The sequence below is a fragment of the Microtus oregoni genome, unplaced genomic scaffold, assembly GCF_018167655.1.
Source record: "Microtus oregoni isolate MIOR12 unplaced genomic scaffold, Mior012 000034F_ref0000314, whole genome shotgun sequence".
Taxonomy (NCBI): domain Eukaryota; kingdom Metazoa; phylum Chordata; class Mammalia; order Rodentia; family Cricetidae; genus Microtus; species Microtus oregoni.
In genome coordinates, this window is record NW_024543093.1 from 5,575,881 (window position 1) to 5,603,017 (window position 27,137).

At 44.6% G+C, this 27,137-nt stretch overlaps 1 protein-coding gene across 2 annotated transcripts in view; it reads left to right on the forward strand.

The window, feature by feature from the left end:
* The window catches only part of LOC121432517 (nucleolar protein 10), an 84,754-nt gene that overhangs the window by 11,660 nt on the left and 45,957 nt on the right, over positions 1 to 27,137 (forward strand). For both annotated transcript variants that reach the window (XM_041630509.1, XM_041630510.1), the window contains 6 exons: positions 1,281 to 1,341; positions 3,577 to 3,662; positions 8,816 to 8,894; positions 10,128 to 10,277; positions 14,351 to 14,417; positions 18,481 to 18,533. In XM_041630509.1, the coding sequence (XP_041486443.1) occupies positions 1,281 to 1,341; positions 3,577 to 3,662; positions 8,816 to 8,894; positions 10,128 to 10,277; positions 14,351 to 14,417; positions 18,481 to 18,533 (496 nt within the window). The remainder of the gene's footprint in view (positions 1 to 1,280; positions 1,342 to 3,576; positions 3,663 to 8,815; positions 8,895 to 10,127; positions 10,278 to 14,350; positions 14,418 to 18,480; positions 18,534 to 27,137) is intronic.

Below are 27,137 nucleotides of genomic sequence, written 5' to 3' on the forward strand. Positions count from 1 at the left end.
TTTTTTGTTTTTTGTTATTGTGGTTGTTAACAAATAGATTTGCTGAGAATACCAAATGATTCCTTAAAAGTTTAAGTTCTCATACAAAAAGATTTAGAAATTAATCCCAGCACTCAGGAAGCAGAATTGGATGGATCTCTGAGTTCAGGGCCAGCCTGGTCTACATAGCAAGTTTCAGGCCAACCAGAGCTATATAGAGAGACCGTGTCTTAATATAACAACAACAAAGCTTCTGACTGACTTTTAAAAATGCAGGGTATTATTTTTACCTGTAATACTAAGTTTTCTTAAATATAAAAGTTTTTGGTACTTTTCTTTTTTGAAATTAGCTTTCAGTGAATGACATCTGGTTCTGGCAGGGCCAGTTCTATGTTCATGCACTGGGATAGGTGGCCTGCCCAGGGTCTGCAGCTGCCCTGTGATAGGTGGCCTGCCTGGGGTCTGCAGCTGCACTGGGATAGGTGGCCTGCCTGGGGTCTGCAGCTGCACTGGGATAGGTGGCCTGCCCGGGGTCTGCAGCTGCCCTGCGATAGGTGGCCTGCCCAGGGTCCTGCAGCTAGGTAGGCATGGGAGCTGGACTCCTTCCCATCTGTACTTCCAGAACTCGAACTTTGCCTTGTCTCTGTGAGGTATCTGAGAGGAGAACACAGAGTGGTAAAACTTCCAAGCTGGCAAGATGGTTTTGTTCTGCCCGGGCTTAAAATTTTTTTTTATTTTTTTTTGATTTTTCGAGACAGGATTTAAAAAATTTGAACTTCATAATACATTATTGCATAATAAAAAGTTACCTGCTCTTCAGCTGCTTGCCTTCTTGTTCATAACCTCTGTTATTTATTACGTATCCTTTATACGCTGGGCACTGTTGAACATTTTGTTCTTTAATTTAATCCTCACAATAACCCATTGAGGTAGGTCAAAATTCACTTCAGGGAGTAAGAAAATGAGGCTTTGTTTGTACTCCCAGGTCTGGAGATTGCCATAGTGATGGCCTGTGTTCCTAAGAATGCAGCATTGCCTGGGAGGAAATAGAAGGGCCTTTCTTCTCATGGTGGAATAGTATTTCAGAGGGAGAACTTCCCCTGTCTGGCATCCGGCAGGTAGTGTCACCCTGGGTATCAGGGCCTTAGGTGAGCCAAGCCCTTAACTGACCCATGCCTCTATGCATTTCATGTAGCTGAGAGCCTTGGTTGTGTCTGTCTGCAGCATCTGGTGAGCTACAGACCTCTTCCCTAACTAGATGCTCCTAACACTTCTTTCCTATGTTTGCTTTACTGTTTTAGGGAGAACAATGTTTGTGACGTAAATGCAGTGCATGGCTTGTTCGCCACAGGAACAATAGAGGTTAGCACCTGTTGACTTCGTTTTTGTAAATGTGTTTTCACTTGCTTACAGTTCCATTTTTTTTTCTTTAAAACGTTTAACATTTATTTGTGTGTGTGTGTGTGTGTGTGTGTGTGTGTGTGTATTTTGTGTGAACATGTGCACGCTTGCTGTAGTGCTTATGTAGAGATAAGAAGGCAACTTACTGGAGTTGATTTTCTTCTTCCATATGAGTCCTGGGGATTGAACTCGGGTTGTCAGGCTTGTCTGAGCCATTTTGTAAGGCCTACAGTTCTGTTTGTATTCAAAAACCATTTTCTGTGACCTGGAGCAATAGTTCAGTAATTACAAGTGTGTATGACTCTTATAGAGGACCCGAATTTGGTTTCCACTTCCCAGGTAAATCAATTCACAGCTGCCTGTGACCCAAGCTCTGGGGGAGTCTGACTCCATCTTCTGGCCGCTTTTGGCACATGCACCCACAGACTCATGCCTGTACACAGACATACATATACATGCAATTAAAAATAGACACCCGCCTAGCATTGTGAGGCCTAGGTTTGCTCCTTAACAGTGCCTAAATCAGTGAGCCAATCAATTAATCAAGCCTCAGCATTTAATTTCTTTTTTTTTTATTTTTTTTTGTTGTTGATATTTATTTATTTATTTATTATGTATACAATATTCTATCTGTGTGTTTGTCTGCAGGCCAGAAGAGGGCACCAGACCTCATTACAGATGGTTGTGAGCCACCATGTGGTTGCTGGGAATTGAACTCAGGACCTTTGGAAGAGCAGGCAATGCTCTTAACCGCTGAGCCATCTCTCCAGCCCCATTTAATTTCTTAAAAAAAAAATTATACCTTTAGAAATGTTGAAAATAGCCAGGTGGTAGTGGCTTTTGCCTTTGTCACAGCGTTCAGTAGCAGAGGCAAGCGATCTCTCTTGAGTTTGAGGCTGGCCTAGTATACATACTGAGTTCCAGGACAGCCAGGGCTAAAGAAATGTCAAGGGTTAAGAGCACTGATTGTTCTTCCAGAGGACCCGAGTTCAATTCCTACCACCCATATGGCAGCTCATACCTATCTGTGGCTTCAGTTTCAGGGGACCCGACACCCATAGCAAAAAATAAATTAAAAAAAAAAAAAAAGGAAAGAAATGTTGAAAACATAGTTCAGGGTTTGCATTCTATATTCCCACTTTCTTATAAAAATGTTATATTTAAAAAATGTTTCCTTAGCCATTTGAAAATAAGTCATGGATATTTTGACATTTTATGCCTAAATATTTAAAGTACAATTTTCTTTTTCTTTCCCCCACGAGATAGGGTTTCTCTGTAGCTTTGGAGCCTGTCCTGGAACTAGCTCTTGTAGACCAGGCTGGCCTCGAACTCACAAAGATCTACCTGCCTCTTCCTCCTAAGTGCTGGGAATAGAGGCGTGTACCACCACCGCCCAGCTTAAAGTATAATTCTTAGAAATAAGGAGGTTCCAGCACACTCATGTACATATAGGGAAAGCACCAATGCACATGGGGCTGGAGAGATGGCTCAGCAGTTAAGAACATTGCCTGTTCTTTCAAAGGTCCTGAGTTCAATTCCCAGCAACCACATTGTGGCTCACAACCATCTGTAATGAGGTCTGGTGCCCCCTTCTGGTCTGCTGGCATACATGCAGACAGAACATTGTATACATAATAAATAAATAAATATTTAAAAAAAAACCCAATGCACATAAAGTTAAATAAGTTATTAAGTCCTCATCTCAAAATATCAAAAAATAAAATGTATGGAATAATAGAGACTAAAGCAAAGACCTATCCTGAGCCTTAGCTGCTCAGGAGGCTGACACAGGAAGATCACTTGAGCCCAGGAAGTGGAGGCTAACCTGGATAACAGTAAGGTCCTTATTCAAACAGACAAAACCATGAAGACCTTTTTCATAAAACCACAATATCTTTATTATCACTAAGAAGTTTAACATTACTGTGATGATTGATATAAAATACAAATGTCTTTATTGCTCCTTTCCATGGGAACCAATCCAAGGCTCAAGTGTGTAGTTAGGACTTTTCATTGCTCGTTTCCTTAGTAATGAAGCAAATCACCTCGCGGTGAAGTATGACAGTGCCAAGATTATAGACTAAAAGAAGCTTTGATTCTCCGTGAAATTAGTGGTAATAAATCTTTATTTTTGATAAATGTTTGAAATTTTTCTAGTAGCAGCTTTTACTTAAAATTGGTTTTTCCTTTGTTCAGGGTCGAGTGGAATGCTGGGATCCAAGAGTGAGAAAAAGAGTGGGCGTGTTAGACTGCGCGTTAAGTAGCGTCACGGCGGACTCAGAGTGAGTAGTGGAGAACTGCAGTCTGTCAATGAGACTTCTGCTCTAAGTCAGCCTGGCAGCATGACATTAACTGCCAGAGGATGGAGCTCTTTGGGACTTGCCTCTGTAGTTGGTGTCTGTGAGTGCTGGGGCAAGCCAGGGAGATTGCCTCTTTCCAGCACCGCACAGAGTGGCACATTTAGTTGCTGTGGGATTTGTCAAGTCTGTTGTAGGAACTGACATTTCAGTTCTGCAGGACCGGTGGGTTGGGTGGTACTGTCCCTTCAGTTAGCAGCCTGGAAAGTGTGCTTTGAATGCTCTCTGGTGCAGGGAAGCGAGTGTGATGATGTTTTCTTTGTTCTCTTTGGTCTAATTCCTATACTTATAACTTTAGAGAGTGGTACATACTTGGAGAGAGAAGCCTGCAGCCTAAGTAGTGGGTTGCATTAAATAGAGGAAGCATCTTTGGGGGTCCCCCACTTACCAGTGTGGCCGATTTCACAGGGGGCACCACTGTCCCGGTGTTTGATGTGGATGTATGGCAGATCACCCTCAGGCAGATCCTTGCCCTGGGCTTATCTGCTGCAATCAGTTCAGAAATGCTTTTCTATGAGCTCATGGTATTCACCATCCTCTGCTTCCCCAGTACATCCTCGTGTACTTCAGAGAGAATTGGCACACCCTCTGCTGATACCCATGTGGGAGGGTGAAGTGTCTGATGGTCACAGTGCGGTGACACTAAGCACCCTTTAAATTACTGCAAAGTTTTCCCACCTTTAGGGAGGGAACTCATCATTCCTTTGAAAAATTTGTTGATATGGAACATCTTTGGTCTAAAAAAAATTATGAATGATTCAGTTAGTCGATGCAGCTCAGTGGGAGTGTGCAAGGATGTGGAGTGTGTGAGACCGTGAAGTGTGCAGTAAGGCTGCAGGTTCAGTTCTCATTACTGCAGCAACAAACAATCCAGTGGTAAACAAACCAGGAAGGGCAGAACTAGAAAGATATGTCTTTCTATAAGTCTACTCTGTGTTAATAAATAGATTTATTTGTGTGCTTGTTTTAAACTATTACATTTAAAGTGACAGTGGAAGCAGTTAAAGTGGTTATCAGCGTCATTAATCATGACGTGGTGTGGGGAATACTGAGCAGTTTTAAGCCAGGAAGTTCACTCCCACATAGCCTAGACTAATGCAAAACTGCATGTTAAGGTTTGTTGTTGTTGAGGCGTGCATGCACTAGTTCAGGTTCCTGAGGAGGCCAGAAGAGGACTCTGCACCCCCTAGAGCTTAAGTTGCAGTCATTGTGAGCTACCCAGTGGGTGCTGGGAACTGAATTCCAGTCCTTAATAGAGCAGTTTGTGCCCCCTGCCCCCATCCAGCTCTTCAGTTCCCATATTATTTTAACCCATCAGCATAAACAAAAGAACTAGAAAAATTAGTATATTAGAAAGTAAAGTCAGTTATGTTAAAGATATTTCCTCATTCTGAAGGAAGTAGAGAGGTTAATTTTCTCTCACCCATAGGCATTCGCTTGTCTTTGAATTACTGTTGAGTTGTGTGCTGTGTTCACCCTGTCGTGAGCATCACGTTCTGGGTTTGTTTTTTCTTCTTTTGTTTATCCATTTGTTTTGTTTTTGTGAGACATAGTCTTACTCTATCCCTGCCTGACCAAGAACCCTGTAGACAGGCTGGTGTCAAATCACAGAGCTCTCCTGCCTCTGCCTGCCAGTGCTGGGATCCCAGGTGTGTGTCTGATGACCTGAGTTCAGTCCTGGGACCCATGTAGGTGGAAGAGAACGCCACAGGGTTGTCCTGGGACCTCCAGCTATACTCCTGTGTGTATTCACACAACTTTTTTTTTTAATGTAAACTGATCTATAGGGATCACTGATAATATATCTTAAAGCTATTTATTTCAAATAGAAGCGCAGTAAGTCTAGGAGATGTGATTCTAGACAGTAAGGAAAATCATTTAACTTTGCTCTTGAGAAATAGGGGAGTATTTGCTTTTTTGGGTTTTTTTTTTGTTGTTGTTTGTTTGTTTTTTGGTTTTTTAAGACAAGTTTTCTCTGTAGTCCAGGCTATCCTGGAATTCACTCTGTAGACTTGGCTGGCCTTGAACTAGGAGATTTGCCTGTCTCTGCCTCCCCAAGTGCTGGAATTAAAGGCATGGGCTACCATATCTGGCTGAAATATGGAAATACCTTTTAAAAATAAAATTGACCCCAGCGTAGTCAGGGCTGTTACACAGAGAAGCCTTTTCTCAGGAAAAAAATAAATAAAATTGGCTCACATTTTGTACTGAATTCTCTTGTCTTTTAAAGTTAAGGCGTTATTCAGCTGTTGTAGTTGAGTATATTTGCTTAAAGCAGTTATTTTGAAAATAATTATATTTAGCATAGCAAACAAAAGATGCTAAGCCATTTCCGAAACTGAAAGAATAGCAGTGGCCCGCCTGCCATGCAGTAGAGTTTAGCCAACCAGTGCCCCCAGGAACATTGAGGATGTTTAGAGTTGGGTGATTATTTCCAGAACATCTAAAACTTGGATTTCTGGGTTAGCACATACATATTCCCAAGGACTTTCTTACAGAAAATCTAGTGTACATGTGAGCATCTACCAGCCTGTGGATGGGATACTGTCTCCCTGGACTCAGTTTATGCTCCGCCCTAGCAGGTGCTCAGTGCTCTTCTTCCTTCCCCATTTTATTGTATTTATTTATTGATCTGCTTTTCATGGGTGGGGTACAGCCATGCTGCTTCATGTATGTGGAGGTCAGAGGACAACTTTCTGAAGTCTTCTCTCTCTCCACCCGTGGGTCCAGTTGCCAGGCTTGGAAGCAAGTATCCATGGTTGACCCCACTGACCCATCCCTCTAGCTCACTTGTCCATAAGGGCTGTCCTCCCGGGTTTAAGGGAGTCTTCTGGCTAGTACACAGTAGACATACAACACCATACCCAGTTTATTTTTAGAAAGAGCTACTTAATTGCTACCTTGTTGCTTAGTAGATAGTGGTTTTATTTGTTTGGTTACTTTATGTTTGCCAGAGACTTTGGTGAGTTGTTTCCATACAGAAAGGGATGTTTTTGTTGAGTACTTTTATCTGATGTGTTTTGTAGAAGGCTCTCCATCCGTGGCATGTGCAGTGTTCAACTTTTGAGCATTGTGTCTCAGAGGCGTGTTCACTTAGGGAAGGGCACATAAAACACCTGCAGATACTCCTTCCTACAGTTGTCAGGGAGGTTTGTTACATCTTTGTGACCTTTTTGTAGAAAGAACAATGATCTCGTGTGTGTACAGTCATGGGAAAACATCCAGATATGGTATACCAAAATGTTAAAAATGGTTTGGTTTTTTTTCTGCTGATTAAGTTTCAAATGATCTTATTGTATTTTATCATTCTTATAAAGATTTATTCTTAAGTGTGTGTGTGTGTGTGTGTGTGTGTGTGTGTACCTGCATATGAAGACCAGAAGAGGGTGTTGGATCCTCTGAAACTGGAGTTATAGAACCTATTGTCTGGGTTCTGGGAAACTGAACCTTGGTCCTCTAGAAGAACAGCCAGTGTTCTTAACCGCTGAGCCATCTCTCTAACCCCTGTGTTTTATTTTTTATGTTTTTTTGGTTTTTCGAGACAGAGTTTCTCTGTACCTTTGGAGCCTGTCCTGGAACTAGCTTGTGTAGACCAGGATGGCCTCGAACTCACAAAGATCCGCCTGCCTCTGCCTCTGCTGGGATTAAAGGCGTGCGCCACCACTGCCCAGCTTATTTTTTATGATTAGCTTTATGTTTATCCTACAAGCCTTATAGCCTGTCTCCTGTTATTTAATAAACTCTAGAAGGTGAAGAAGCTTTAAACACTGGACAGAGGGGTGGCTATCTTTCTTTTCCATGAGTGATTGATATCTCTCTGCCTGAGGAAGACAGACTCACCTGAAAACCAGGAAGAGCTAATATGACAGTTCCATAAGTTGGTTAGGAAGTAAATGTCCATAAGCCATTGATTTTGTTATTTATTAGCAATGCTCCAGTAGGAGGAGGCAGTAGACCAAAGTTCTCATAACATTAACTGTGCAGCTACTCAAGGATTCACTCACTTGAAGAAAGTGATAAAATTGCACTATAAAATGAATCTTGGTGAAATAGGAAAATACTTCCCTATGAAAAATTATTCTAAAGTTCATTTTGAAGATGATGGAATATTTGTGGACCAGAGGCTTCCTTCTTTACTGCTGTTCAGAGCAGCTCCAGGCTGGGGCTTTAGGTGGCAGGAGAGGATTGATGATGCTGTGGGTGTCAACCTGGGTTGGAATTGTGGCTAGCAACATGTGGCCCATGAGGACTGAAAGCAGAGCTGTTGTGATTTCACTGTGTAGCCCTACATGAGTGCTGGGGTTACAGGCGTGTGTCACCACAGCAAGCTGGTGTCTACGTCTGACCTATTGTCTCTCGTTTTTCCCACCTCGATCTTTTGGTGCTAGTTTTCATTGCTGGTGTGTGAGAATCATGGTCTATAATTGTAGCCATAACCTTTGTTCTAGCTTCAGTACTTTGGAGATCCTAGGATCTTCATTTAGGTATTAACCTTTTATTTTAGATGAATGAAATTGATCTATTTCATGTTTTAAATATTCTTTAATTATGTGTATATGTGTATGTGCCCATGAGTGTAGGTGCCTGAAAAGAGCAAAGGTATCAGATCTGCTGGATCTAAAGTTATATAGGTGGTTGTGACATGGTGCTGGGACTTGTACTTGGGTCCTCTGTAAGAGCAGTACATGTTCTAAACCACTAAGCCATCGCTTGCCTCAGTGAAAGTTGTTTTTACATGAGAAGTAAGCATACCCATGCCCCAAGATAAGTTGTTTCCCTGAGTAAATATGGAATGTTTGGGGGCTGCGGGTTTGGCTCATTCAATGAAGTGCTTGTTTGCTGTACAAGATATGACTTAGTTCAGATCCCAGCATCCTTATAAACCAGTCACAGAAGACTGTAGACTAGGCTGGCCTCGAACTCACAGAGATCCACCTGTCTCTGCTGGAATTAAAGGCATTCCCCCCCCCCCCCGCCCCGAAATGCTTGTCATATTTGAAGTGAAGATAAATGATGAGCCTATTATTTAGTAAAAGATTTGGTCACATAGTCACAGAGAACAAATATTTGCCTTTCAGGATAAACAGCTTGCCCACCATCTCTGCTTTGAAGTTTAATGGCGCCTTGACCATGGCAGTTGGAACCTCCACAGGACAGGTAAATATGTTCAAGGTGGAAATTTCACATGTAAGATAGTATTTTGGATATGTATTAGGAGACACATACTTGGGACAAGAAGTGAGGTTGTTCTCTTTGGCCAGAGTGAAGTGTTCCAGAATGCCAGAGCCTTCTAGTACCTGGGGATTGGTCTAGGTTCTTTGGAACTGGAGTTGAAGTGGAGTAGTCCTCAGGTGTGTGTGTGTGTGTGTGTGTGTGTGTGTGTGTGTGAGAGAGTGTGATTTTTCCAAGCTGTTTGTCTGTGTAACAAGCCCTGATTGTCCTGGAACCTGCTTTGTAGACCAGGCTAGCCTTGAACTCACAGATATTCACCTGCCTCTGCCTCCCCCATGCTGATATTAAAGGCATGCAACACCTGCAAACTTAAGGTATCTTTTTCCCACATAGTACTTAAACATCATCCTACAGTGTCCACAGAACTTGCCTTTGTCTTTCCAGTCTGTTTTACGCCTTTCCTTCGTAGTGAACCCTTGTAAGTTGTCTGACCTCAAAGAGATGGAAACTCTAATAGATTTACTGCCTCTCTTCCAGGGTGATGGGAGACCTGTCACCTGAGATTGTGAAACCCAGCTTTCTGGGCTCCCCTGCCTCTAACGATGGAAGTCAGGAGAATCTCCTGTCTTGGACCTGCCAGCCCTTTCTTACTGAGGAGTGCACTGGCTCCATTCTCTGTCACGTCGCTTGTGGCAGCAGCACCTGCTGTGGCGTAGGCCATCATACAGATTTGCTAATTAACAAGTGATACACTTAGTGTAGATCCGTAATTATTACATCAGTGTGCCTAAAAACTACTGGGATTGATGTCATAAAAATGTGTTCTACAGGCTGACTTTCCTGTTAGGCTTTGAGTGAATTTGTTTGTTGTGTTCATAGGTTATGAAATACAGGACAGTCATTATTTCAAGTTTTATTTATTTATTTATTTATTTTTGAGACTGTCTTCCACAGCCCAGGTTGGCTTCAAACTCCATGCGAAGACAAGGATGACCTTGAGTGCCTGATTCCTTTCCTCTCCCTGTCCTAGGTGCTGAGGTTGCCGGCGCGTGCCACCGTGCCTGGTTTTTGCCGTGCTGGGGAGTGAACTGCAGGCTTCGTGCTTGTTAGGCCAGCGCTCTCTTAGCTGAACCACCTCCCCGGCTCCCAGGTGCCTACTTTCAAATGTGTTGTTTTGGACATCGCTCCTTTGACTAAAATAACTGTTTTCTCTTTGAGGTATTGCTGTATGACCTTCGCTCGGACAAGCCATTGCTGGTCAAGGATCACCAGTATGGACTGCCCATTAAGTCAGTCCATTTCCAGGATTCGTTAGATTTGGTCTTGTCTGCGGACTCCAGAATTGTCAAGATGTGGAACAAGAACTCCGTACGTACTTTTTGTTGAAATTGTCCTCTGTTTTCCTTGCCTCTTCCCAGTGCTTCTTTTGTTTCCTTTGTGTTTGGAAGCTTGTGTGAGTCCTTGAGAAAGGGGTGCTGAGTGGTCATCTGGGAACCAACAGGTCCATCACTGTAGGGCAGGGCACACTGTGTTTGAGTATAGCTGGCATGAGCTTGTCCCCAGTTAAGGAACATCCTGATTGGCCAGCCCTGGCTGGTGTGCTTTTCATTTATTTAAGTACATTTGTGCTGCCGTGTGCGTAAGCCAGCCAGAGGACAATTTGAGGGACTGAACTCAGATCATCAGGCTTGGCCGCAAAAGTCTCCAGCCCCTCAGCCATCCTGCTGCCCCCAGCATACATCTTTGAGGGATGTTAGAGGGAGAAAATTCACTGTGAAGGAGACTTCACCCTGAAGATCCCCGTCTTTATTTAACTGTCGCCTGTGAGGGTGTGTGTGTGCTGCAGCGCATGTGGGGATCACAGGACAGCTGGGTGACAGCAAATACGTGATCTGCTGAGCCATCTCGCCAGCTCACTCACCACCCCAGCAGAATCCTCAGGGCCGACATTGCCTTTCCATGCCAGTGTCACTCCATGACCCAGGTTCACACCACCTCAGACAAGTAGAGTTAGAGATGGAACCTGTACAGTAATTTCATGTCAGTCAGTCTATCTGTCTTTGGTGGTGGTACCGGGACTGAGCCCAGGTTGTGTGTTGCTTGGCAAGCGCAGTACCACTGAGTTACATCCTCAGTGTTCTTTTTACTTTTTATTTCAAGAGAGGGTTTTGGTGAGTGAATAGTGTTTCCTTAATATTTGGATACTGGGCGGTGGTGGTGCCACACCTTTAATTCCAGCATTAGGGAGGCAGAGGCAGGTGGATCTCTGAGTTGAGGCCAGCCTGGTCTACAGAGTGAGTTCCAGGGCAGTCAGGGCTACACAGAGAAACTCTGTCTCAAAAAAAAAAAAAAAAGAAAAAAAGAAAAAAAGAAAGGAAAAGAAAGAAAAAAATTGGTGTTTCCCTTCAACTCCAAGTGTTAAAAAGTAACAACAATTTGCATTGCTGATTTTAATCTACCTTCTTTTTTTTTTAAACTATTTAAAAGTTTTTTTTGTTGTTTTAAGTCTTATTAGCTCAAGATAGCATCAAATTTGCTGTGGGTGACCTTTAACTATTGATCTGCTGCTGAGCCTTCAGAGTACATGATTGTAGGAGCCTCCCACCATGCCTAGGCTTGTTATTTTGTTTTTTAAAACCTAAGTATTAGCGGAGTGTGATGGCTCATGCCTGTCCTCTCAGTGCTTAGGAGGTAAGGTAGGAAAATCAAAGCCAGTCTGGGCTAGAGTGAGACTGTCTTAAAACCTGAGAGGACTGAAGGTAATTCCATTCCATCAATAAAACAAATCAGATACAGCAATTGTTTCCCTGTTGCAGTCTCTCTCTCGTTCTGTTTTTTGAGACAGGGTTTCTCTGTAGCTTTGGAGCCTGTCTTAGAACTTGCTCTGTAGACCAGACTGGCCTCAAACTCACAGAGATTCGCCTGTCTCTGCCTCCCAAGTGCTAGGATTAAATGCATGTGGCACCGCCTCCTGGCTCTTTCTAAAAATTAAAACAATATATTAAAGTTTTATACTTGTGTCTGCATGTATATCTGTGTTTCTGTCATGTTCAGATGCCCCTTTGGAGCAAGAATTACAGGTGTTTGTGAGCTGTCTGACCAGGGTTGTGGTCAGAACTCAGGGCTTTGGAAGAGCGGAAAGTACTCAACTGCTGAGCTCTCTCCAGCCCTTGGTTTTTTTTTTTGTTTTTTTTTTTTTTTTTTGTCTATACACTAATTCTATAGGCTTAAAAGTGTTCATTTAAAAACACTCCTGAGATGGCACTGGGCAGGAGGCCCATGCCCTCCGCATTCACTGCTTAGAGCACCTGCTGTGCTTGGGCAGAGGGCTACAGGCAGCTCAGTCACAGGCCCGTCACCTATCACTCTGGCTTTTGTAGGCATTACTTTACTTTTTTTTTTTTTGTTTGTTTGTTTTTTGTTTTTTAAATTTTGCATTTTGTAGCTAGAGAAATGGCTCAGCTGTTAAAAGCACCAGCTGCTCTTCCGGAGGACCCAGGTTCAGTTCCCAGCACCTACAAGTCAGCTCCCAGCTGTTTATGACTCGAGTCCCAGAGGCTCCAGTGGCCTCTTCTGGACTTCCCAGAAGTCCCACATTCAGGCCAACACACATAAAATGAAACTAAGTTCTCAAGATCTTATTTTAAGTTTTGCATTTTTGACTCCAGAAATGTGGTGACCTTAATTTCTGTATTCTTCTGACTCTGTCTTGGTGTTCACAGCCATTCTTGAGATAATCCATTCCTGTGACTGTAACTTAAGAGAGGAGAACCGGCTTATGGCATTTCTGAATTATTGGAAATATTACCCTGATGCTTTCAGGGGTATTGACTATGTTTTCTGCTTTGTAGACTTTGAGTTTGGAGGGTTCGAGGACTCTTGGGGGACTTGGTATATCTTAGACAAATAATTTTTCTGACAGTCCTAACTAATGAAAAACTTTAACTGGGTGGGGTGTGTTCGCATATAATCTCAATACTTAAGAGGCTGACTGAGTCCAGTTTGAGGCTGAGTTGCAGTATGCAGTGAGACCCTGGACCAAATAATAATAATAATAATGATAATAATAATAATAATATTTAAACTCTTGTTGGTTACATTTAATTGCATAAGTGCATATATTTTTATTTAGATATATTCTCACTATGTAGATAAGGCTTGCCTGGGACTCACTGGGTAGCTCCTACCTCCACTTTCCGAATGCAGAGATTATAGTTGGGAGCCGCCACGGCTGCCTCTTTTGTCTGAAAACTCCCAAGATACTGTAAAGAAGGCATTCCCTTGACCTGGCTCCCATCCCGCCTAAGCTAGTGACCCATTCAGTTTGGATATGTCCTTCCAGACCCCTTACTGCTGCATTCCTGTGCCCCAGGGTCCTGTGACCCATGGATCCCTTTGTCTCTGGTTCTGTGCCCCATGTGTCTGCTGCGCCACACCATCAAGTTCTGTTCTCTTCCTCCTTTCCTTGCCCTCTCCTTCTCGCTTCAGTGCGAGATAGCTGGGCAAGCACTTGGCCACTGTTTTTCATGAACCATGAAATCACCATCCTGCCTGGGCTTCAGCTCCACCTACTTCTGCCCTGGCAGTACCACATCCTGCTGTCGGTCTTCTGGTTATGACTTATGGCTGCAAGAGCTGGCAGAACTTGTCAGCATCCCCACTTGAAGACATCACATTGTAATTATGGCAATCGATTTTTTTTTTTTTTTTGGCATTTTGTTTCTTAAGACTAAACACTTCCTCTTGACTAACAGATTACCCAGCTCTGCATGACCTGCTTTCCTTGTTTATCCTTCTCGTCTTTCTCCACGCCTACCTCTTTCTGGGCCTTTTTTCTTCTATCAGTTTTTAATAGTATAGAAGACTGCCCCCCACCTTTAAAGTAGGATGTGTCAGCCTTCACAGTGTAGTGACTGATACTTTGTATTCACGGGGCTCCCTGTGGTTTTTCATTGCCTTTTGGGCTTTGGTGATGCTGCTGCACACTTGAGTTTCAACTCTGCCTTCTGCTGTGCACCCGCATCTCCAGTACTGGGATTCTTCTGTTCTGTTTGAACAGATCAACTTTCTGCCACAGCTTCATTTCTAAGATGAGAGTATTTGATATGTTGATAAGACAAGTAAGATTAGGGCGGGGGGAGGGGGTTTGAGCACGGTTTCTCTGTGTTATAGCCCAACAGCCCTAGCTGTCCTGGAACTAACTCTTGTAGACCAGGCTGACCTTGAATTCACAGAGATCCGCCTGCCTCTGCCTTCCGAGAGGCGTGTACCACCAGTGCCTGGCTGACAAAAACGATTTTAAAGTATAAATTCTTTCAATTAGGTTATTTCCTTTATGTAGCACTAGGAGGATTGTGGTCTCCATTTTATTTTCTTTATGTGCCATTGCTAAAAAGCTGTCTTTGATGATCTTAGTAATCCAGATTTGCTTACTGTTTTAGGGAAAAATATTTACTTCACTGGAGCCAGAACATGACCTTAATGACGTTTGCCTCTATCCCAACTCAGGTAGGCGCTCACGTTCCTGTGCTGGAGTTTCAAACTGCATTTACTTCATAAAATAACATTTGGCCTGGTCAGAACAGTGCCTGGATTTTTCAGGCACTTGGAAGAAGGAAGAGCAGGAAGCAGTGTGGGTGACTCAGGAAAGGGCACTCTCATGACTCAGTGCTCAGCCCGCCCAGCTATTAGTAGAAACTAGCAACAGACTGCATGCAGGCGGCAGGTGAAGTGCTATTTTGGTGTATTCTTTATGGGATTAGTAATACATGTGGAAATTGAGGTTAGGGATATAGAGGAGGCTGCAGTCACCAGGTAATACAGATGGTTATAGAGTTTTTGAGATATACTGCATCATGTACTGTTCAGCAAATTATATGATAGGTTTCAAAATTCAGCAACATATTCAGGGCAGATCCTGATGGGGATCTGAGAGAATTAGAACCCTCCCCATCTCAAGCCATGTCCCCTAAGGACAGGCACACACAATTCTGCTGACGAGACAGACAACAAAGCCTGAAGTGCCTCATCATGCACATGGAGATGGTCCCGTGCCAGTGTGTTAGAAGGAGTCATGAGCCAGAGCTGCCGAAGGTGGGCAGAGGAGGCTTGCAGGGCATGTGTGGAGGGCAGTCATTGAGTGGGATTAAAGGGGCTCTGTTGTTGAGGTGATTGACTGAGAAGACAACGTCAGAGGAGTAACAGGGAGGGTTGTGGGAAGGCTGAAGTGAACGGACAGTGGGCTGCAGGTGGTGGCAGCACAGGAGTGACCTGAGAACCCGGGCTCCGTCTGTCTCCAGATGGCCCACAGAGATGAAGGTGGGCTAGCTTGGAACTGCAGTACCTAGGAAAGTAGTGTTCTGCGTTGAGGCAGTGAGTATATGTGTGCTTCTGACGTCTAAGTACTAAGCAGTGACATGAGAGGCATAGTGTCTGTACAGGCCAGCACCCCGAACCTCCTGTGCACCATAGCGTAACTGATGTAGCAGGCCCTGCACTAACCACAAGTCAGCACCCGAGCCTTCTGTGATCACCAGGTAGGCAGGTGTGCTAAGAGAATGTTCATAGGTAAATGTAGGTTGATGATTGAAGAAGTGGAAGTAAAGTTGGCCTCCAGACGTAGTTCTAGGATAGCATGGCTACAGAGAATCCTGTCTTCTGGAAAACCAAAGCAGGTTCTGCGCATCAGCCCTCATTCCAGCAGGTCATCCATACGAGGTGATAGCGTTGGTTCTGTGTGTTCGGGAATCTCCTTTGCCATGTGTGGTTTGGATGAAGAATGGCTTTTTCTGTCAGATGACTTACAAGAGGCAGTTAGGTATACAACAGCCAGGCCAGTAATTGTTTCACAAAACCACGGTACAGTTGTGTGCTGGCCTCTGCCCACTGGCATGGGCTCCTCACTGTGCTCAGAGACTGTTCTGCACTGGCTTTACCATACTTGCTATTCCCTTCCCCTCTGAGCTGTGGTCATCATCACTAGGTACTTACTCTTAGTTTAGACAAGCTAAACCCCTTTTAGTATGTTCACATACTCACTTTTGGAGTGATTAGAGCCTAACCATGACACTGTTTAGTAATGTTTTTCTATTTGCAAGGCAGCTTGGAATATTGAGAAATGACTTCGCCTCCCTGGCTCATTTTCTGGCCCGTATCTGGCTACTCAGGCAGCCCTTTGCACAGCTCCCATGCATTGACCAGCCCTTCTGCACAGGTCAGGGCACTGTCAGACAGCACAACTCTGGGACCCAGTGTGTATAGCTTGCTGACGAAGAAAGCATGTAAAGATGATGCATGTCTGAGACCCACCCCAGCCTGTAAATGCATGATTAGAGGTGCAGAGCCATTGGTAGAAAGAGATAGTGGGCTTTGGACTTGAGAAAGACCTGCCTCAGGCTTTGCTATGCCCATCACGCCCCTCAGCTTTCTTACCTGCCATACAAAGCTGCAGGAAACCTCCTGGACTGTGGAAAATGCCAGGTTGCTCTGCATCTCCCTCAGCATCCTCCAACAGAACATGACATGGCAAACAGCCATGGGGTGTTTGCACATGTAATCTCACAGTGAACTTACTGCTCCCTGTGTCAGTGAGAAGCTGATGGGGCAGATGTGTTCCTGCTGCTCTTCTTCCCAGATTGTCTGCCCTAAACCGTTCAGAGTGGGACTAAAGCTATGTGTTTCAGTGCAGAGCTTTTCAAATGTGGTTGACCAGCTGGCTAGTCAGGCTGCCTGCCTGCCCTTCCTTTTTTCTGTGCTTTTAACCTTCGGACCCCTTGCAGATTGGTACTTTTGTACAGTACAATACAAATAATTACTAGCAAAATGGTCACACACGGGGATAACACTGCCCCGCGATTTTGTTTTGTCCTTTTTCCACACTACCGTTAAGCTGCCTCCAGGCTTTTAGGTTCCTTTTATTTTCTGTACTTTTATCTCCAGCCTGGTAGCAGGTTGCAGATGGCCCAGGGAACTTACCTTGAATAGCACTGCTGTAGAGCTCTGTCTCTAGATTTGTGTCTTGGACCTTGGTGAGCCTTTTCCCTGAACTACAGATGATTTCTGACTTGTGCGTGTGCTCAGGGTGGGGGGTGGGGGTGTGCATACGCACACTGTATCAGATCTCTGAGAGTGTCTTAGACTGCAGATGCTGTTGTCTTTTCTCCCTCTGAACAGTTTCATTTCTTTTGGGAATGATAAACAGCAGCATTTTGAGAAACTAAGTGGAAACATTGTCCCTAATTCCAGTATCCTCAGAACTGTTACTGCTCCTTAGCGAAAGTGGCTGCATTAGTCCAGTGTCCTGTTTGAAGAGGTCCTCCTTCTGCCCTTGGAGTCACTGCTGCCGTCTAGTTTGACATTGTGCTAGAAACAGAAAGTGGGCTGAGGAAGGAGAGTCGGTAGCCACATGTGTATGCCAGGATTTTCATTTTCTTGATGGTATTTAGACTATTTAATGGTTTATTTGATAATGTAAGAAGTCTTTTCATTTTGTCTGTTTTGAGTGGAGTTTTCATGTTCCACTTTACATGGGCTGGTGATGTTTATTTTAAAGAGTACCATGCTCACTGAGATCATATGTGAGCTTATCCAGAAACATACATTATTATCTTGTAGAGGTTTGGGTAGATGCTGTCTGAATTCATGTGTAGACACGAGAGGTGTGGCTGTAGTACATCTTGTCACCTTGGAGGTGCTGCAGAAAACCTGAGGGTACTTGCTGGGAACTGAGACATTTCATATCTGACGTGAAGTAGCCAAATACCTACAAATGTTGGATCTCTGATTTCTTGGGGTTATAGGGAATAACAGGGCTGCCCTCCAGCCTGGTTTTGCTTTCTCACAATGGGGATGCCATGGAGACTAAATTAACTTCTCTAGTGGTTCATTTTTTAAAAAATTCCCTGAGACGATTATAACACTCTGACATATGGGTCTTAAGAAAATATTTTCTGTGTGTTTTGCCTGAATGTATGTATGTATACCACATGTGTGCTTGGTGCCTAGAGTGGTCAGAAGAGGGCATCAGATCCTCTGGAACTGCAGTTACAGATAGAACCATCGTGTGGGTGCTGGGAACTGAGCTGGCTCTCTGCAAGAGCAACAAGTGCTTTTAGCCACTGAGGCATCTCTCCCGTCTTGACACGTCTTTTGGGACGTGGGTCTTTTGGGGGTAGTTCTACACAATGCTCCCTTAGTCATTTTGATCTGTAGTTGGCTTTGAAATTTAATGCAGAAATTCTGATGCTGAGATCTTTTGCTTCCTTGAGTCCTGACTCCAGGAAGGGAGTCTTTTTCTCCATTATTATTCTCTGGGCATCTTATGCATGAAGCTGGAAATGCTCTGGATCTTGTGTAGAGCTGAGTGCCTCTCTGGAGCCTGGTCATGGCCTTTGCTCATGAAATTCACAGACAGGGAGTTCACAAGTAGGAAGTCGGCTGTCCCACCACTGAGGTCCCTTGCCCTGAAAGGCAGCTTGCAAGTACTGGCAATACAAACCTTTCAAAATGTAAAACACGTAGAAAAGGGTACTTCCTGTCATGTGTTTAACTTTCTCATTGTGTTTATTTTTAGGAATGCTTCTTACTGCCAATGAGTCCCCCAAGATGGGCATCTACTACATTCCGGTAAGAGCCAGCAGGAGCAGGCACAGAGTTTGTGTGTGAACTGGTTGTGTTGACAGCCTTTGGGCTCTGTGTGGCTGTGCTGTACTGCGGACTCACTGTAGATGAGTAAATGTCTCAGCATGCTGCAGTGTGGATTGTTTTGTGCTGCCTTAGCGCAGGCTGGAAAAAACTAGTAATCTCAGCTTTGTTGTTTGTTTGGCTGTGAAGTGTTTCATAATCTAGGACATTGATTCATCTGTTGACTAATTGGAGGTCTAAATCAAAACTAAGAGTCTAGTTCTCTTCTTGTTACCTTGCTTTTACAAATAAGTTGCCCGTGAGAGAGGCCATCTTAGATGATCAGGATTATCAGTGATGACATATAAGTTTAAAATCTGTTATTATATTGTCATCCTGAAAGCATTGTTCTTCTGTACCAGGAGTTTCCATATTTTACCTTTTAGTCTATAGAAGGAGAGAGCTGGAATATGTCTTTAGGAAGGCAGTCTTCGTGTAGAGCTGACATTAGCTAGTCTGGGATGTGGGGGAGCAGTGGGCGGGTCTTGCAGATGGGAGGACTTGAGAGCAGTGGGCCGCCAGTCATGGGAAGTCTCCCTTGGAGTAGCTTGGCTGTGTGTGGGTATGTTTTCCCAGTCCGCTTGCTGCTGAGCAGCTGTCTTGGGAAACTGATGCCGCAGCAGTCCGTAGTGTTTGTTCTGAGTGATAGTAAAGTGAGGCTGTTCAAGCAGGAAGCTGCTGCTCTTCCTGCCTTGTCATCTGCTCCTCTCCCCCAGCCTCACAGCCTCCCATGTTTCCGTTGTCTAATGGGTAGTCATTGGCTGCATCAGCCGCGTGTCAGGCACCATGCTGGATGCTGGCAGCATCACAGTACACAGTCTATCAGCATGGCTCCATCCTCAGAGTTAAAACAGGAAGAAAGGGGGTTTCAGGTCTGGCCATGAGCTATAGGAGCAAGACTCTGAGAGTGCTCGGGAAGAGAGACCTTTCCCCCAGTGTGGGCTAGGTGCCTGAGGGAAACTCAGAGAACTACCCAGAGTGACTTCAGGGAGCCTGGAGGTTGATTCTGTGGACTGGATGGAGCTAACTGCGTGGGAGTAGCGTTCAGCAGCAGAAGATGCCTGTGGAGAGCTCAGGAGAGAGACTCATGGGGCAGAACAAGCCCCAGACTAGGAAGGGTCTGTAAGTGTGAGCGCGAGAGGCACAGGGAGCCTGGCACACCTGGAGCAGCAAAGTGGCAGAGCCAAGGCTGACCTTTGGAAAGGTTTTGGTTACAACAAAGAGTTTAAGGTGGAAGCAGCTAGAACAGACTGGCAGTCCCCACGAGGGAAGGCAGGGCTGGGCTGTCATTTTCAGCATTGGGACTTCGATGGGTCCTGGGACAATTTGAGAAAGAAGCAACTCTGGCTTGGAATCCATGTCCACCTGTGGAGGTGTGGGTGGACCATAAGAAACTCTGCCCGTTGGTTCTACCTTCCCAGGCCTTTGGGTAACACTGCGTGGTGAGGAGAGTAACTCAGCTTGTTCCCACCTGCATGTTAGGGGCTTGTCTTCCTCCTCTAAGGAGTGCTTCCTGGTGTTGCAGTGAGTGGGACAGGACAAGAGCCTGAGTGCCATGTGGTATAGAGAAGGCAGTTGTGGATTGGAAGACAGACTTGTATAAGTTTAGATGTGGGATGTGAGGGAGAAGAAAGAAATAAGTGTGGCCCAGGCTCTGCCAGGGCCAATGCACAACACTGCCGTCATTACCATCTCGGAAGAGGGGCGGGGCTGTTAAACACGTCCCCTTTGATGCTTATACATTGGGAAGTGGCCTTTTACAGAAATGGCACAAATGTTTTAATTTCACAAATAATGTATCCATCGTCTTTGTTTGTTTGTTTGAGACAAGGTTTCTCTGTGTAGCCCTGACTATCCTGGAACTTGCTTTGTAGACCAGGCTGGCCTCGAACTCAGAGAGATCTGCCTGCCTCTGCGATTAAAGGTGTGCACCACCAGCACCGGCCCTTTATCCATGTTCTTATTCTCAGTGTTGTGCAAAGTATGAGGAAAGAAAAATGTATTCTGCCCCTGTAGAATCATAGTTGCCATTAATATTTGGAAACATTGTCTTTTCTGTTATGTTGACAAATATTTTTTTTTTCCTTTTTAGTTTCGCTTATTTTTCATGACTGGGTCTCATAAAGCCTGGGTTGACCAGGAATCTGCTATGTAGTCAAGGATGACCTAGAGCTCTCCTGATCTTGGTTTTGCTGCCTTTAGGTTATGAGATAACATGTGTGCTCTACCATGAGTGGTGATACGGCATTTTATAGGTAAATTATATCCGATTTTATAGCATTAATCCTATATCATCTAAAGCTAGCTTTCACAGGCAATGGGTTCAATACCTAACACTGGAGAAAAAGAAATCCCCTAAAGCAGACAAGGGACAGTGGGCACACCTGTGACTTTAGAGTTCAGGATCAGAGGCAGGAGGATAGCCTGGGCTACATAGCAGTCATTTCCACTGTATTTCTTCTCTTTTCTTTTTGAGATGGGATTTCACAGTGTTGTACAGGCTGGCACAGAATTTGAGCTTTGTAGCCTAGGCAGCCTCAAGCTCTTGGTCCTCCTGCCTTCTTTGTATCCAGGATTACAATGTGTGCTGCTTGGTTTGGCCTCTGTGTTGTATTTTGTTGCCTGGTGTGGGGGGCTGTTTTAGAATTGAGGAGCCACCTTCCCTACTCACATGCAGTTCTTTGGTTCTGTTTTGTGGTAGCTTGCTCCCTTCCTGTCCTTTCCTGCACTGGGCATCACACCAGGGCCTTGCACATCATGTTGCCCAAGCACCCCCCCCCCCCTCCAAAGCTTAACCCCAGCTGACAATGGGGATTGCTCTTTTGTTTCAAGTCATGGGGACTTTTGAGTGCAAGAGCAAGAGGGGCTGATGGTAACTGAACAATGAGAAGCTGCTGTCTTGACTCGCAGGCCTGTATCACAAGGCCCCATCTCAGCTTGGTAGCTGAGATTTGACAGGCAGCTGTGAACTGGGTCCAAAGCTCAGGTGCCTGTACATGTGAGACCAGTGTGCACAGAGGTCTTGCTAGGCCGAGCACTGAGCTGCAGCTTGTCCTCCGCTCTCCTTCCTGAACCCCTGTCTGCCCTGCCACTCTTGTACCAAGTCGAATTCCTCAGCACCATTTGTCTTTGCTTGGCACATGCTTTTTTTTCCTGCTCCTTCAAAGCAAAGGGTGAGCCCCAGGCCTGAAAGCTTGCCATTTACTGGAAGATTAATATCAAACTTAAGAGCTGCATTTGGCTTGAAGGCTCATTTGAAGCCTATAGAACCAGAGAAGTGTATGTTCAGCCCGCAGCTGGGTGCCAAGTGTAGGAGGTCTGACCTGTGATTTGTAGGAACATCCTATAAATCACTACATCCGTCCCCACATCCCTGCAGGCTGCTGCAGAGGAGGAGCCTGGTGTTCTCTCTGCATGTTTGCTTCTGCCCTTCTAGCTGATACCATCTTTCCTGAATTCTTGGACTCTCTGGAGATTAACACAGTTCCTGACTTTAACTCCCCGCACCCTGACCTGTGCTGATCCTTGAAGACCAAATGGGTTTCCCGTCATCTTCTCCCTTTCCCAGTCCTTTCCGTTGTTCTCCCTCAGGAGTTCTGCTGTGCTTGTTTCCTCCTCAGCAGTGCGGCTCAGGTTAGTTTCGCATAGTGAACGCCTTTGGCCAGCTCCTAAGTGTTCTGTGACGCACACCTCAGCTCAGCCCTGAGGTTAGCACTGCAGTGGGATGTTCCTGACTTCCAAGGCTCTGTGTGCAGCAGACTCCAGTAGTTGCTGACTTGGCAGTCTCTGGGCAACCAGAAGTCCCTGGGTCCTGGGTTGCCTGCATGTTCCATTATGGATGTGCATGCATAGCAGAGGAAAATGTATTACTTGTTTTGAAAGCTATTTGATTTAGGAAAAAAAATATAGCCGGGCGGCGGTTGTGCACACATTTAATCCCAGCACTCTGTGAGTGCCAGGCCAGCCTGGTCCACAGAGTGAGTTTGAGGACAGGCTCCAAAGCTACAGAGAAATCCTGTCAACAAAAGAAAAAAAGAAAAAGAAAGAAAGAAAGAAAGAACAAAAATAACTCAGTTCAGTAAAATTACATGTTTCTAGTTTTGTTTGAAACATAAATTTAAGCTGCTATAAAGATTATATGAATGCCTAACCTACCTTTCAATCCTGGCAGTTATTTTATTTCAAAAAAATTTATAAGAAAAATCCTGTATTTTTGATTGCTTATCAAATCAGCAAATTATACTGACTAAATATTTTAACATTATTTAATTTAAAAATTGGAAGGTATTTTTTAAAATGCCTAGTCCCTACACATAGGGCAGAGTTAAAGCATGGCAGAAGGGGTAGGTGTACTAGGGAGATGGCTCCATGGGCAAATGCTTGCTGTGCAAGTATGGGGACCAAACTTAGGACCTTTAGCATCCATATAAGTATCAGGTGCAGTGTTGTGCACCTGTAATCTTAGTGTTGAGGTGCGGAGACAGGCGACTTCCAAAGGCTTGCTGGCCAGCCGGTCCAGCCAGAAACCTACACTCCAGATTCAGTGAGAGTCTCTAAAAAAGCAATAGACAAGTGTGAGAGACAAGTGTGTACCTGGCATTGCCCTCTGTCCTTTATATGCCTGTGCACTTACATGCACATACGCACGCACACGTGTGCTTATACATACAATCACTAATAGTAGTATATAACTCATTTAAAAACAAAACTAAACCAGAGACTATTGTCTAACCTGCACTAGTGCTTCTGTTTTAAGGGCTGAGGTTTGATCTTCTCTATGATCACAGCACAAACCTGGGTTGATACTGTAAATGCCATGGCTTTGGTCCACAGTGCCCGTATACAACAGCAGTGGGTGAGGGTGGCCAGCAGACTAGGCTCTGCTCTTCCTGGACAGCCAGGTGTACAGATAGTCAAGTTCCCTTTCTCTCTGACGTGTGTGTGACACGCACATCAGTCTTTCTTCATGGTGACATGTCTCCATGTAGCTTTATATAGTATGTGGAACATGATATTCCCGTGGGGCCACGTCGTTCTTTGTTGATGTATCCCAGTGCCTGGGCCTTGGCTCTCTTCTCTCCCTCTCAAGGCTAGGGACACTTGGCTCAGAGCCTGCCTTTCTGTCTGTATTCGTTCCTGGCAACCCAGCGCCCTGGGTCTTTATGACCAGCCACCAGACTCCTCTCCAGCCTTCTCTATGTCTGACATGTTATCCCGTCTCCTGAGTGCTTCCACCTGGATGTCTCCACTGTGTACCGCGTGTCCATGCAGAGCCTCAGCAGCAGCCCTTCGCCTGTGTTTGGCTCCCACAAACTTTCCTGGAGTATTCATCTTGGCCTCTTAACCCGTGTCCCACGTTCATCCGGTCTCACTGTGTCGTCTAGGCTGGCTGCTAACTTTGAGTTGTCCTTACCTCAGCCTCCAGTATTCTAGGATTACGTGTGTACACTCCCATAGCTGGCTTTGCAAGCTGTTTTCCATGCAACAACTAGATTGACTTTAGCAGTAAAAATACAAGTGAAACAAGTATAAATCAGTCCTGCACTCTGCTTTAAACTGGTCCAGTAGGCGATCCGTTTGCTCAGAATAATGTTCATAATGCCTCACGTAGTTTACAGTGTTCTGTATGACAAACAGAAAAGGCTAGAGACAGATTCTCTGTCTCATCTCCCTGTGCTCAGAGTAGATCTTGGTAAAACCATTTCTACTTACAGGAATCACCAAATGGTCAGACCAGATTGCCAGCCAAGCCAGCCATATATAAACCAAAATCCAAACATGAAGTTGTTAGAGTGGAAATTGTTTTCTGGGCGGGCGGCTTCTGGTGAGCTGGTTAGGTTTTGTGGGCTTGACTTGAGCTGGAGTGACCCAGAAAGAGGGAATCTTGATTGAGGAATTCATTGCCTTTATCAGGTCAGCCCGTAGGCAAGGCTATGGACATTTTCTTAATTAATTACTGGTGTGGGAGAGTCCAACCCACTGTGGGCAGTGTTCTCCTTGGGGAGGTGCTCCTGGGTGGTATAAGAAAGCAGGCATGGAAGCACATACCTTTAATCCTAGCACTTGGGAAGCAGAAGCAGGCAGATGGGTTTCTATGAATTCAAAGCCAATCTTGTTTCCATAGTGAGTTCTAAGCTAGCCAGTGCTGCAGAGTGAGACCCTGTCTCAGAAAGAAAGGAAGAGAGGGAAAGATGGGGGGAGGTAGCTGAGCAAGCCACATTTCTCCATGGTTCCTGCCCCTGCTTCCTGATTTCCCTCAGTGTTGAACTGTGGTTAAGACATGTAAGGCAAATAAACCGTTTTCTCCCTGAGTTGCTTTAAGTCATGGCGTTCATCACAGAAGTACAAGGCAAACTGGGACACCTGCACACAAGGCCTTGTACGTGCTGGGTAAGCATTCTACTGTCACATCCCCAGCAGTCTGAACAGAAAAATGAAATTTGGAACAAGGAACTTAGTACTGCTGCTTCCTTGGAGTCACCTGTGGGAGCCAAGGCGCACGGAACCAGGACTAGCTAGCCTGAGTGAGGTGCATTTTAGGAGACGTTTGCCCACGTCTGTCTGTAGAGCGTCTCCAAGAGACCTTCAGAATTGTTCAGGCATAACTTTTCAAAAGTCTGTGAGGCTGACCCTTGCGCAGACAGAACCAAAAAAGTACCTGGAAATTTTAACAACCCACTAATTAAGCTAAGGAACAGGTATGTTTCACAACCAGATCGTAGGAGAAGTCTGGGAAGGTAGGAGTTCACATGGATCAGGTTACACTGAGTGAAAATGTGCAGGCACGGAAGAAGCACAGTTGTGGAGGGCTGACTGGCCACCAGACAGGCTGCCTGTGTCCTAACACACCAGAATCAAGTCTTCTTGATTGCTGTACTCTAGACCAGGGATCTAGTGAGCACCAGCTATCCGAAGCTTTTGAAAACAAGGCTGTTTTACAAAGCAGTGTGCCCAGCATTCTCACCGAACACAGCTGAGTGGCTGTGGCATGGACCATGTGGCCTGCGAGCCCTCACATGTCCCGCTATGCCTACTTTACCTATTTCTCTGTGTTTCCTTCCCCCACCACATAAAACATAAGTTGAAGGGAAGTTGTTTCTTTTCCCCAGCACCCAAAGCAATTTTGTCTCACTGCGAATCTTCTGTGTTTAAAATCCATGAGCAAATACCTGTGAGAAGTCTGACCAGATGTTGGGAACTCTAGACAGTGGCTGCATATTTTGACAAGGAAGATTTGCAGTACTTTAGCTGTCTTTAGAGTAGATTGACATTTTGCATTAGTTTTCTTCTGCTATTGTTACCGAAGTACAGAAGCTGACCCTAGCCGGGTGGTGGTGGCACACGCCTTTAATCCCAACACTCAGAAGGCAGAGGCAAGTGGATCTCTGAGTTTGAGGCCAGCCTGGTCTACAAGAGCTAGTTCCAGCTAGGAATGTTACACATAGAAACCCTACCTCAAAAAAACCAAAAGATAGGTAGATGATAGATAGATAGATAGATAGATAGATCAAAAGATAGATAGATGATAGATATAGATAGATCAAAAAGATAGATAGATAGATAGATAGATAGATAGATAGATAGATAGACAGAGACAGACAGACAACTGATAAAGATTCTTAAAGGAATCACAAACCTCACCTTTTATACATGAAAATCAATCAGCTCTTCTTTAAATCTCTAGGGTGCGACCCACTCATCAGTAGTTTCTTATCTCAGGAGTTTGAGGGCAGGAATGGGTATAAGGGTATAAGGAATTAATCATCACCTTTGGTCATCTACCATTCCTGGCAAGAAAGGCATTTCAGCTAATGATAACTGGACTGCGTTGTTCTTGTTCCCTGACCTCACTGAACTCTGTGCCTTTCTAAAACTTCAGATTTTCTTCTTGGGTTTCTCACCTCAAAGCTATTTAACAAAAACATCTTAATCTAAGTTATTTTCAAAGCTTTGTTTCAACTATGATGCTCTCTGAAACCTGTGAACACCTCTCCCAACATTAAGGTTAAAAGAATTTAAGCTAGCTGGGATACTGGAACTTAATTGTTTTTCTTAGTCATTAACCTAAGTCACAGTCTATGTGGCTTCTCAATAGAAACTCATGTGTTCTAGCTATGTGACACTTGTTTTATTTTTAAATCAAAAACTGACATTTTTATGTACTAGATAGTACAGCTTATGAAGAAATCATTTTCATAATAATCCACAGGTAAAAGTACCTCCAATAGAGCAGGCTATTTGCATGAGGTAAACACACTACATTACAGGCAGTGGGGATCTCTGCACATCCAGTCACACCATGGCAGATACCAGAGAAGGATGGCAGCAGCAAACACGTGAAGGCACAGCAGAACCGAAAGACAGTCTGGGGTCTGTGCTCTCGGGGCCTTTCCTATCTGAGATTCACCTGACAGAGATTTGCCTCATTGTGGGATGAAACCTGATCTTCAATTGCTACCTGCTGATCCTCTGACATAGCCACCAGCACTTTTCCAAGGAAACTGAAAGCCAAGGCTATGCAACTTCTGCTGTCTGTAAGGATATGCA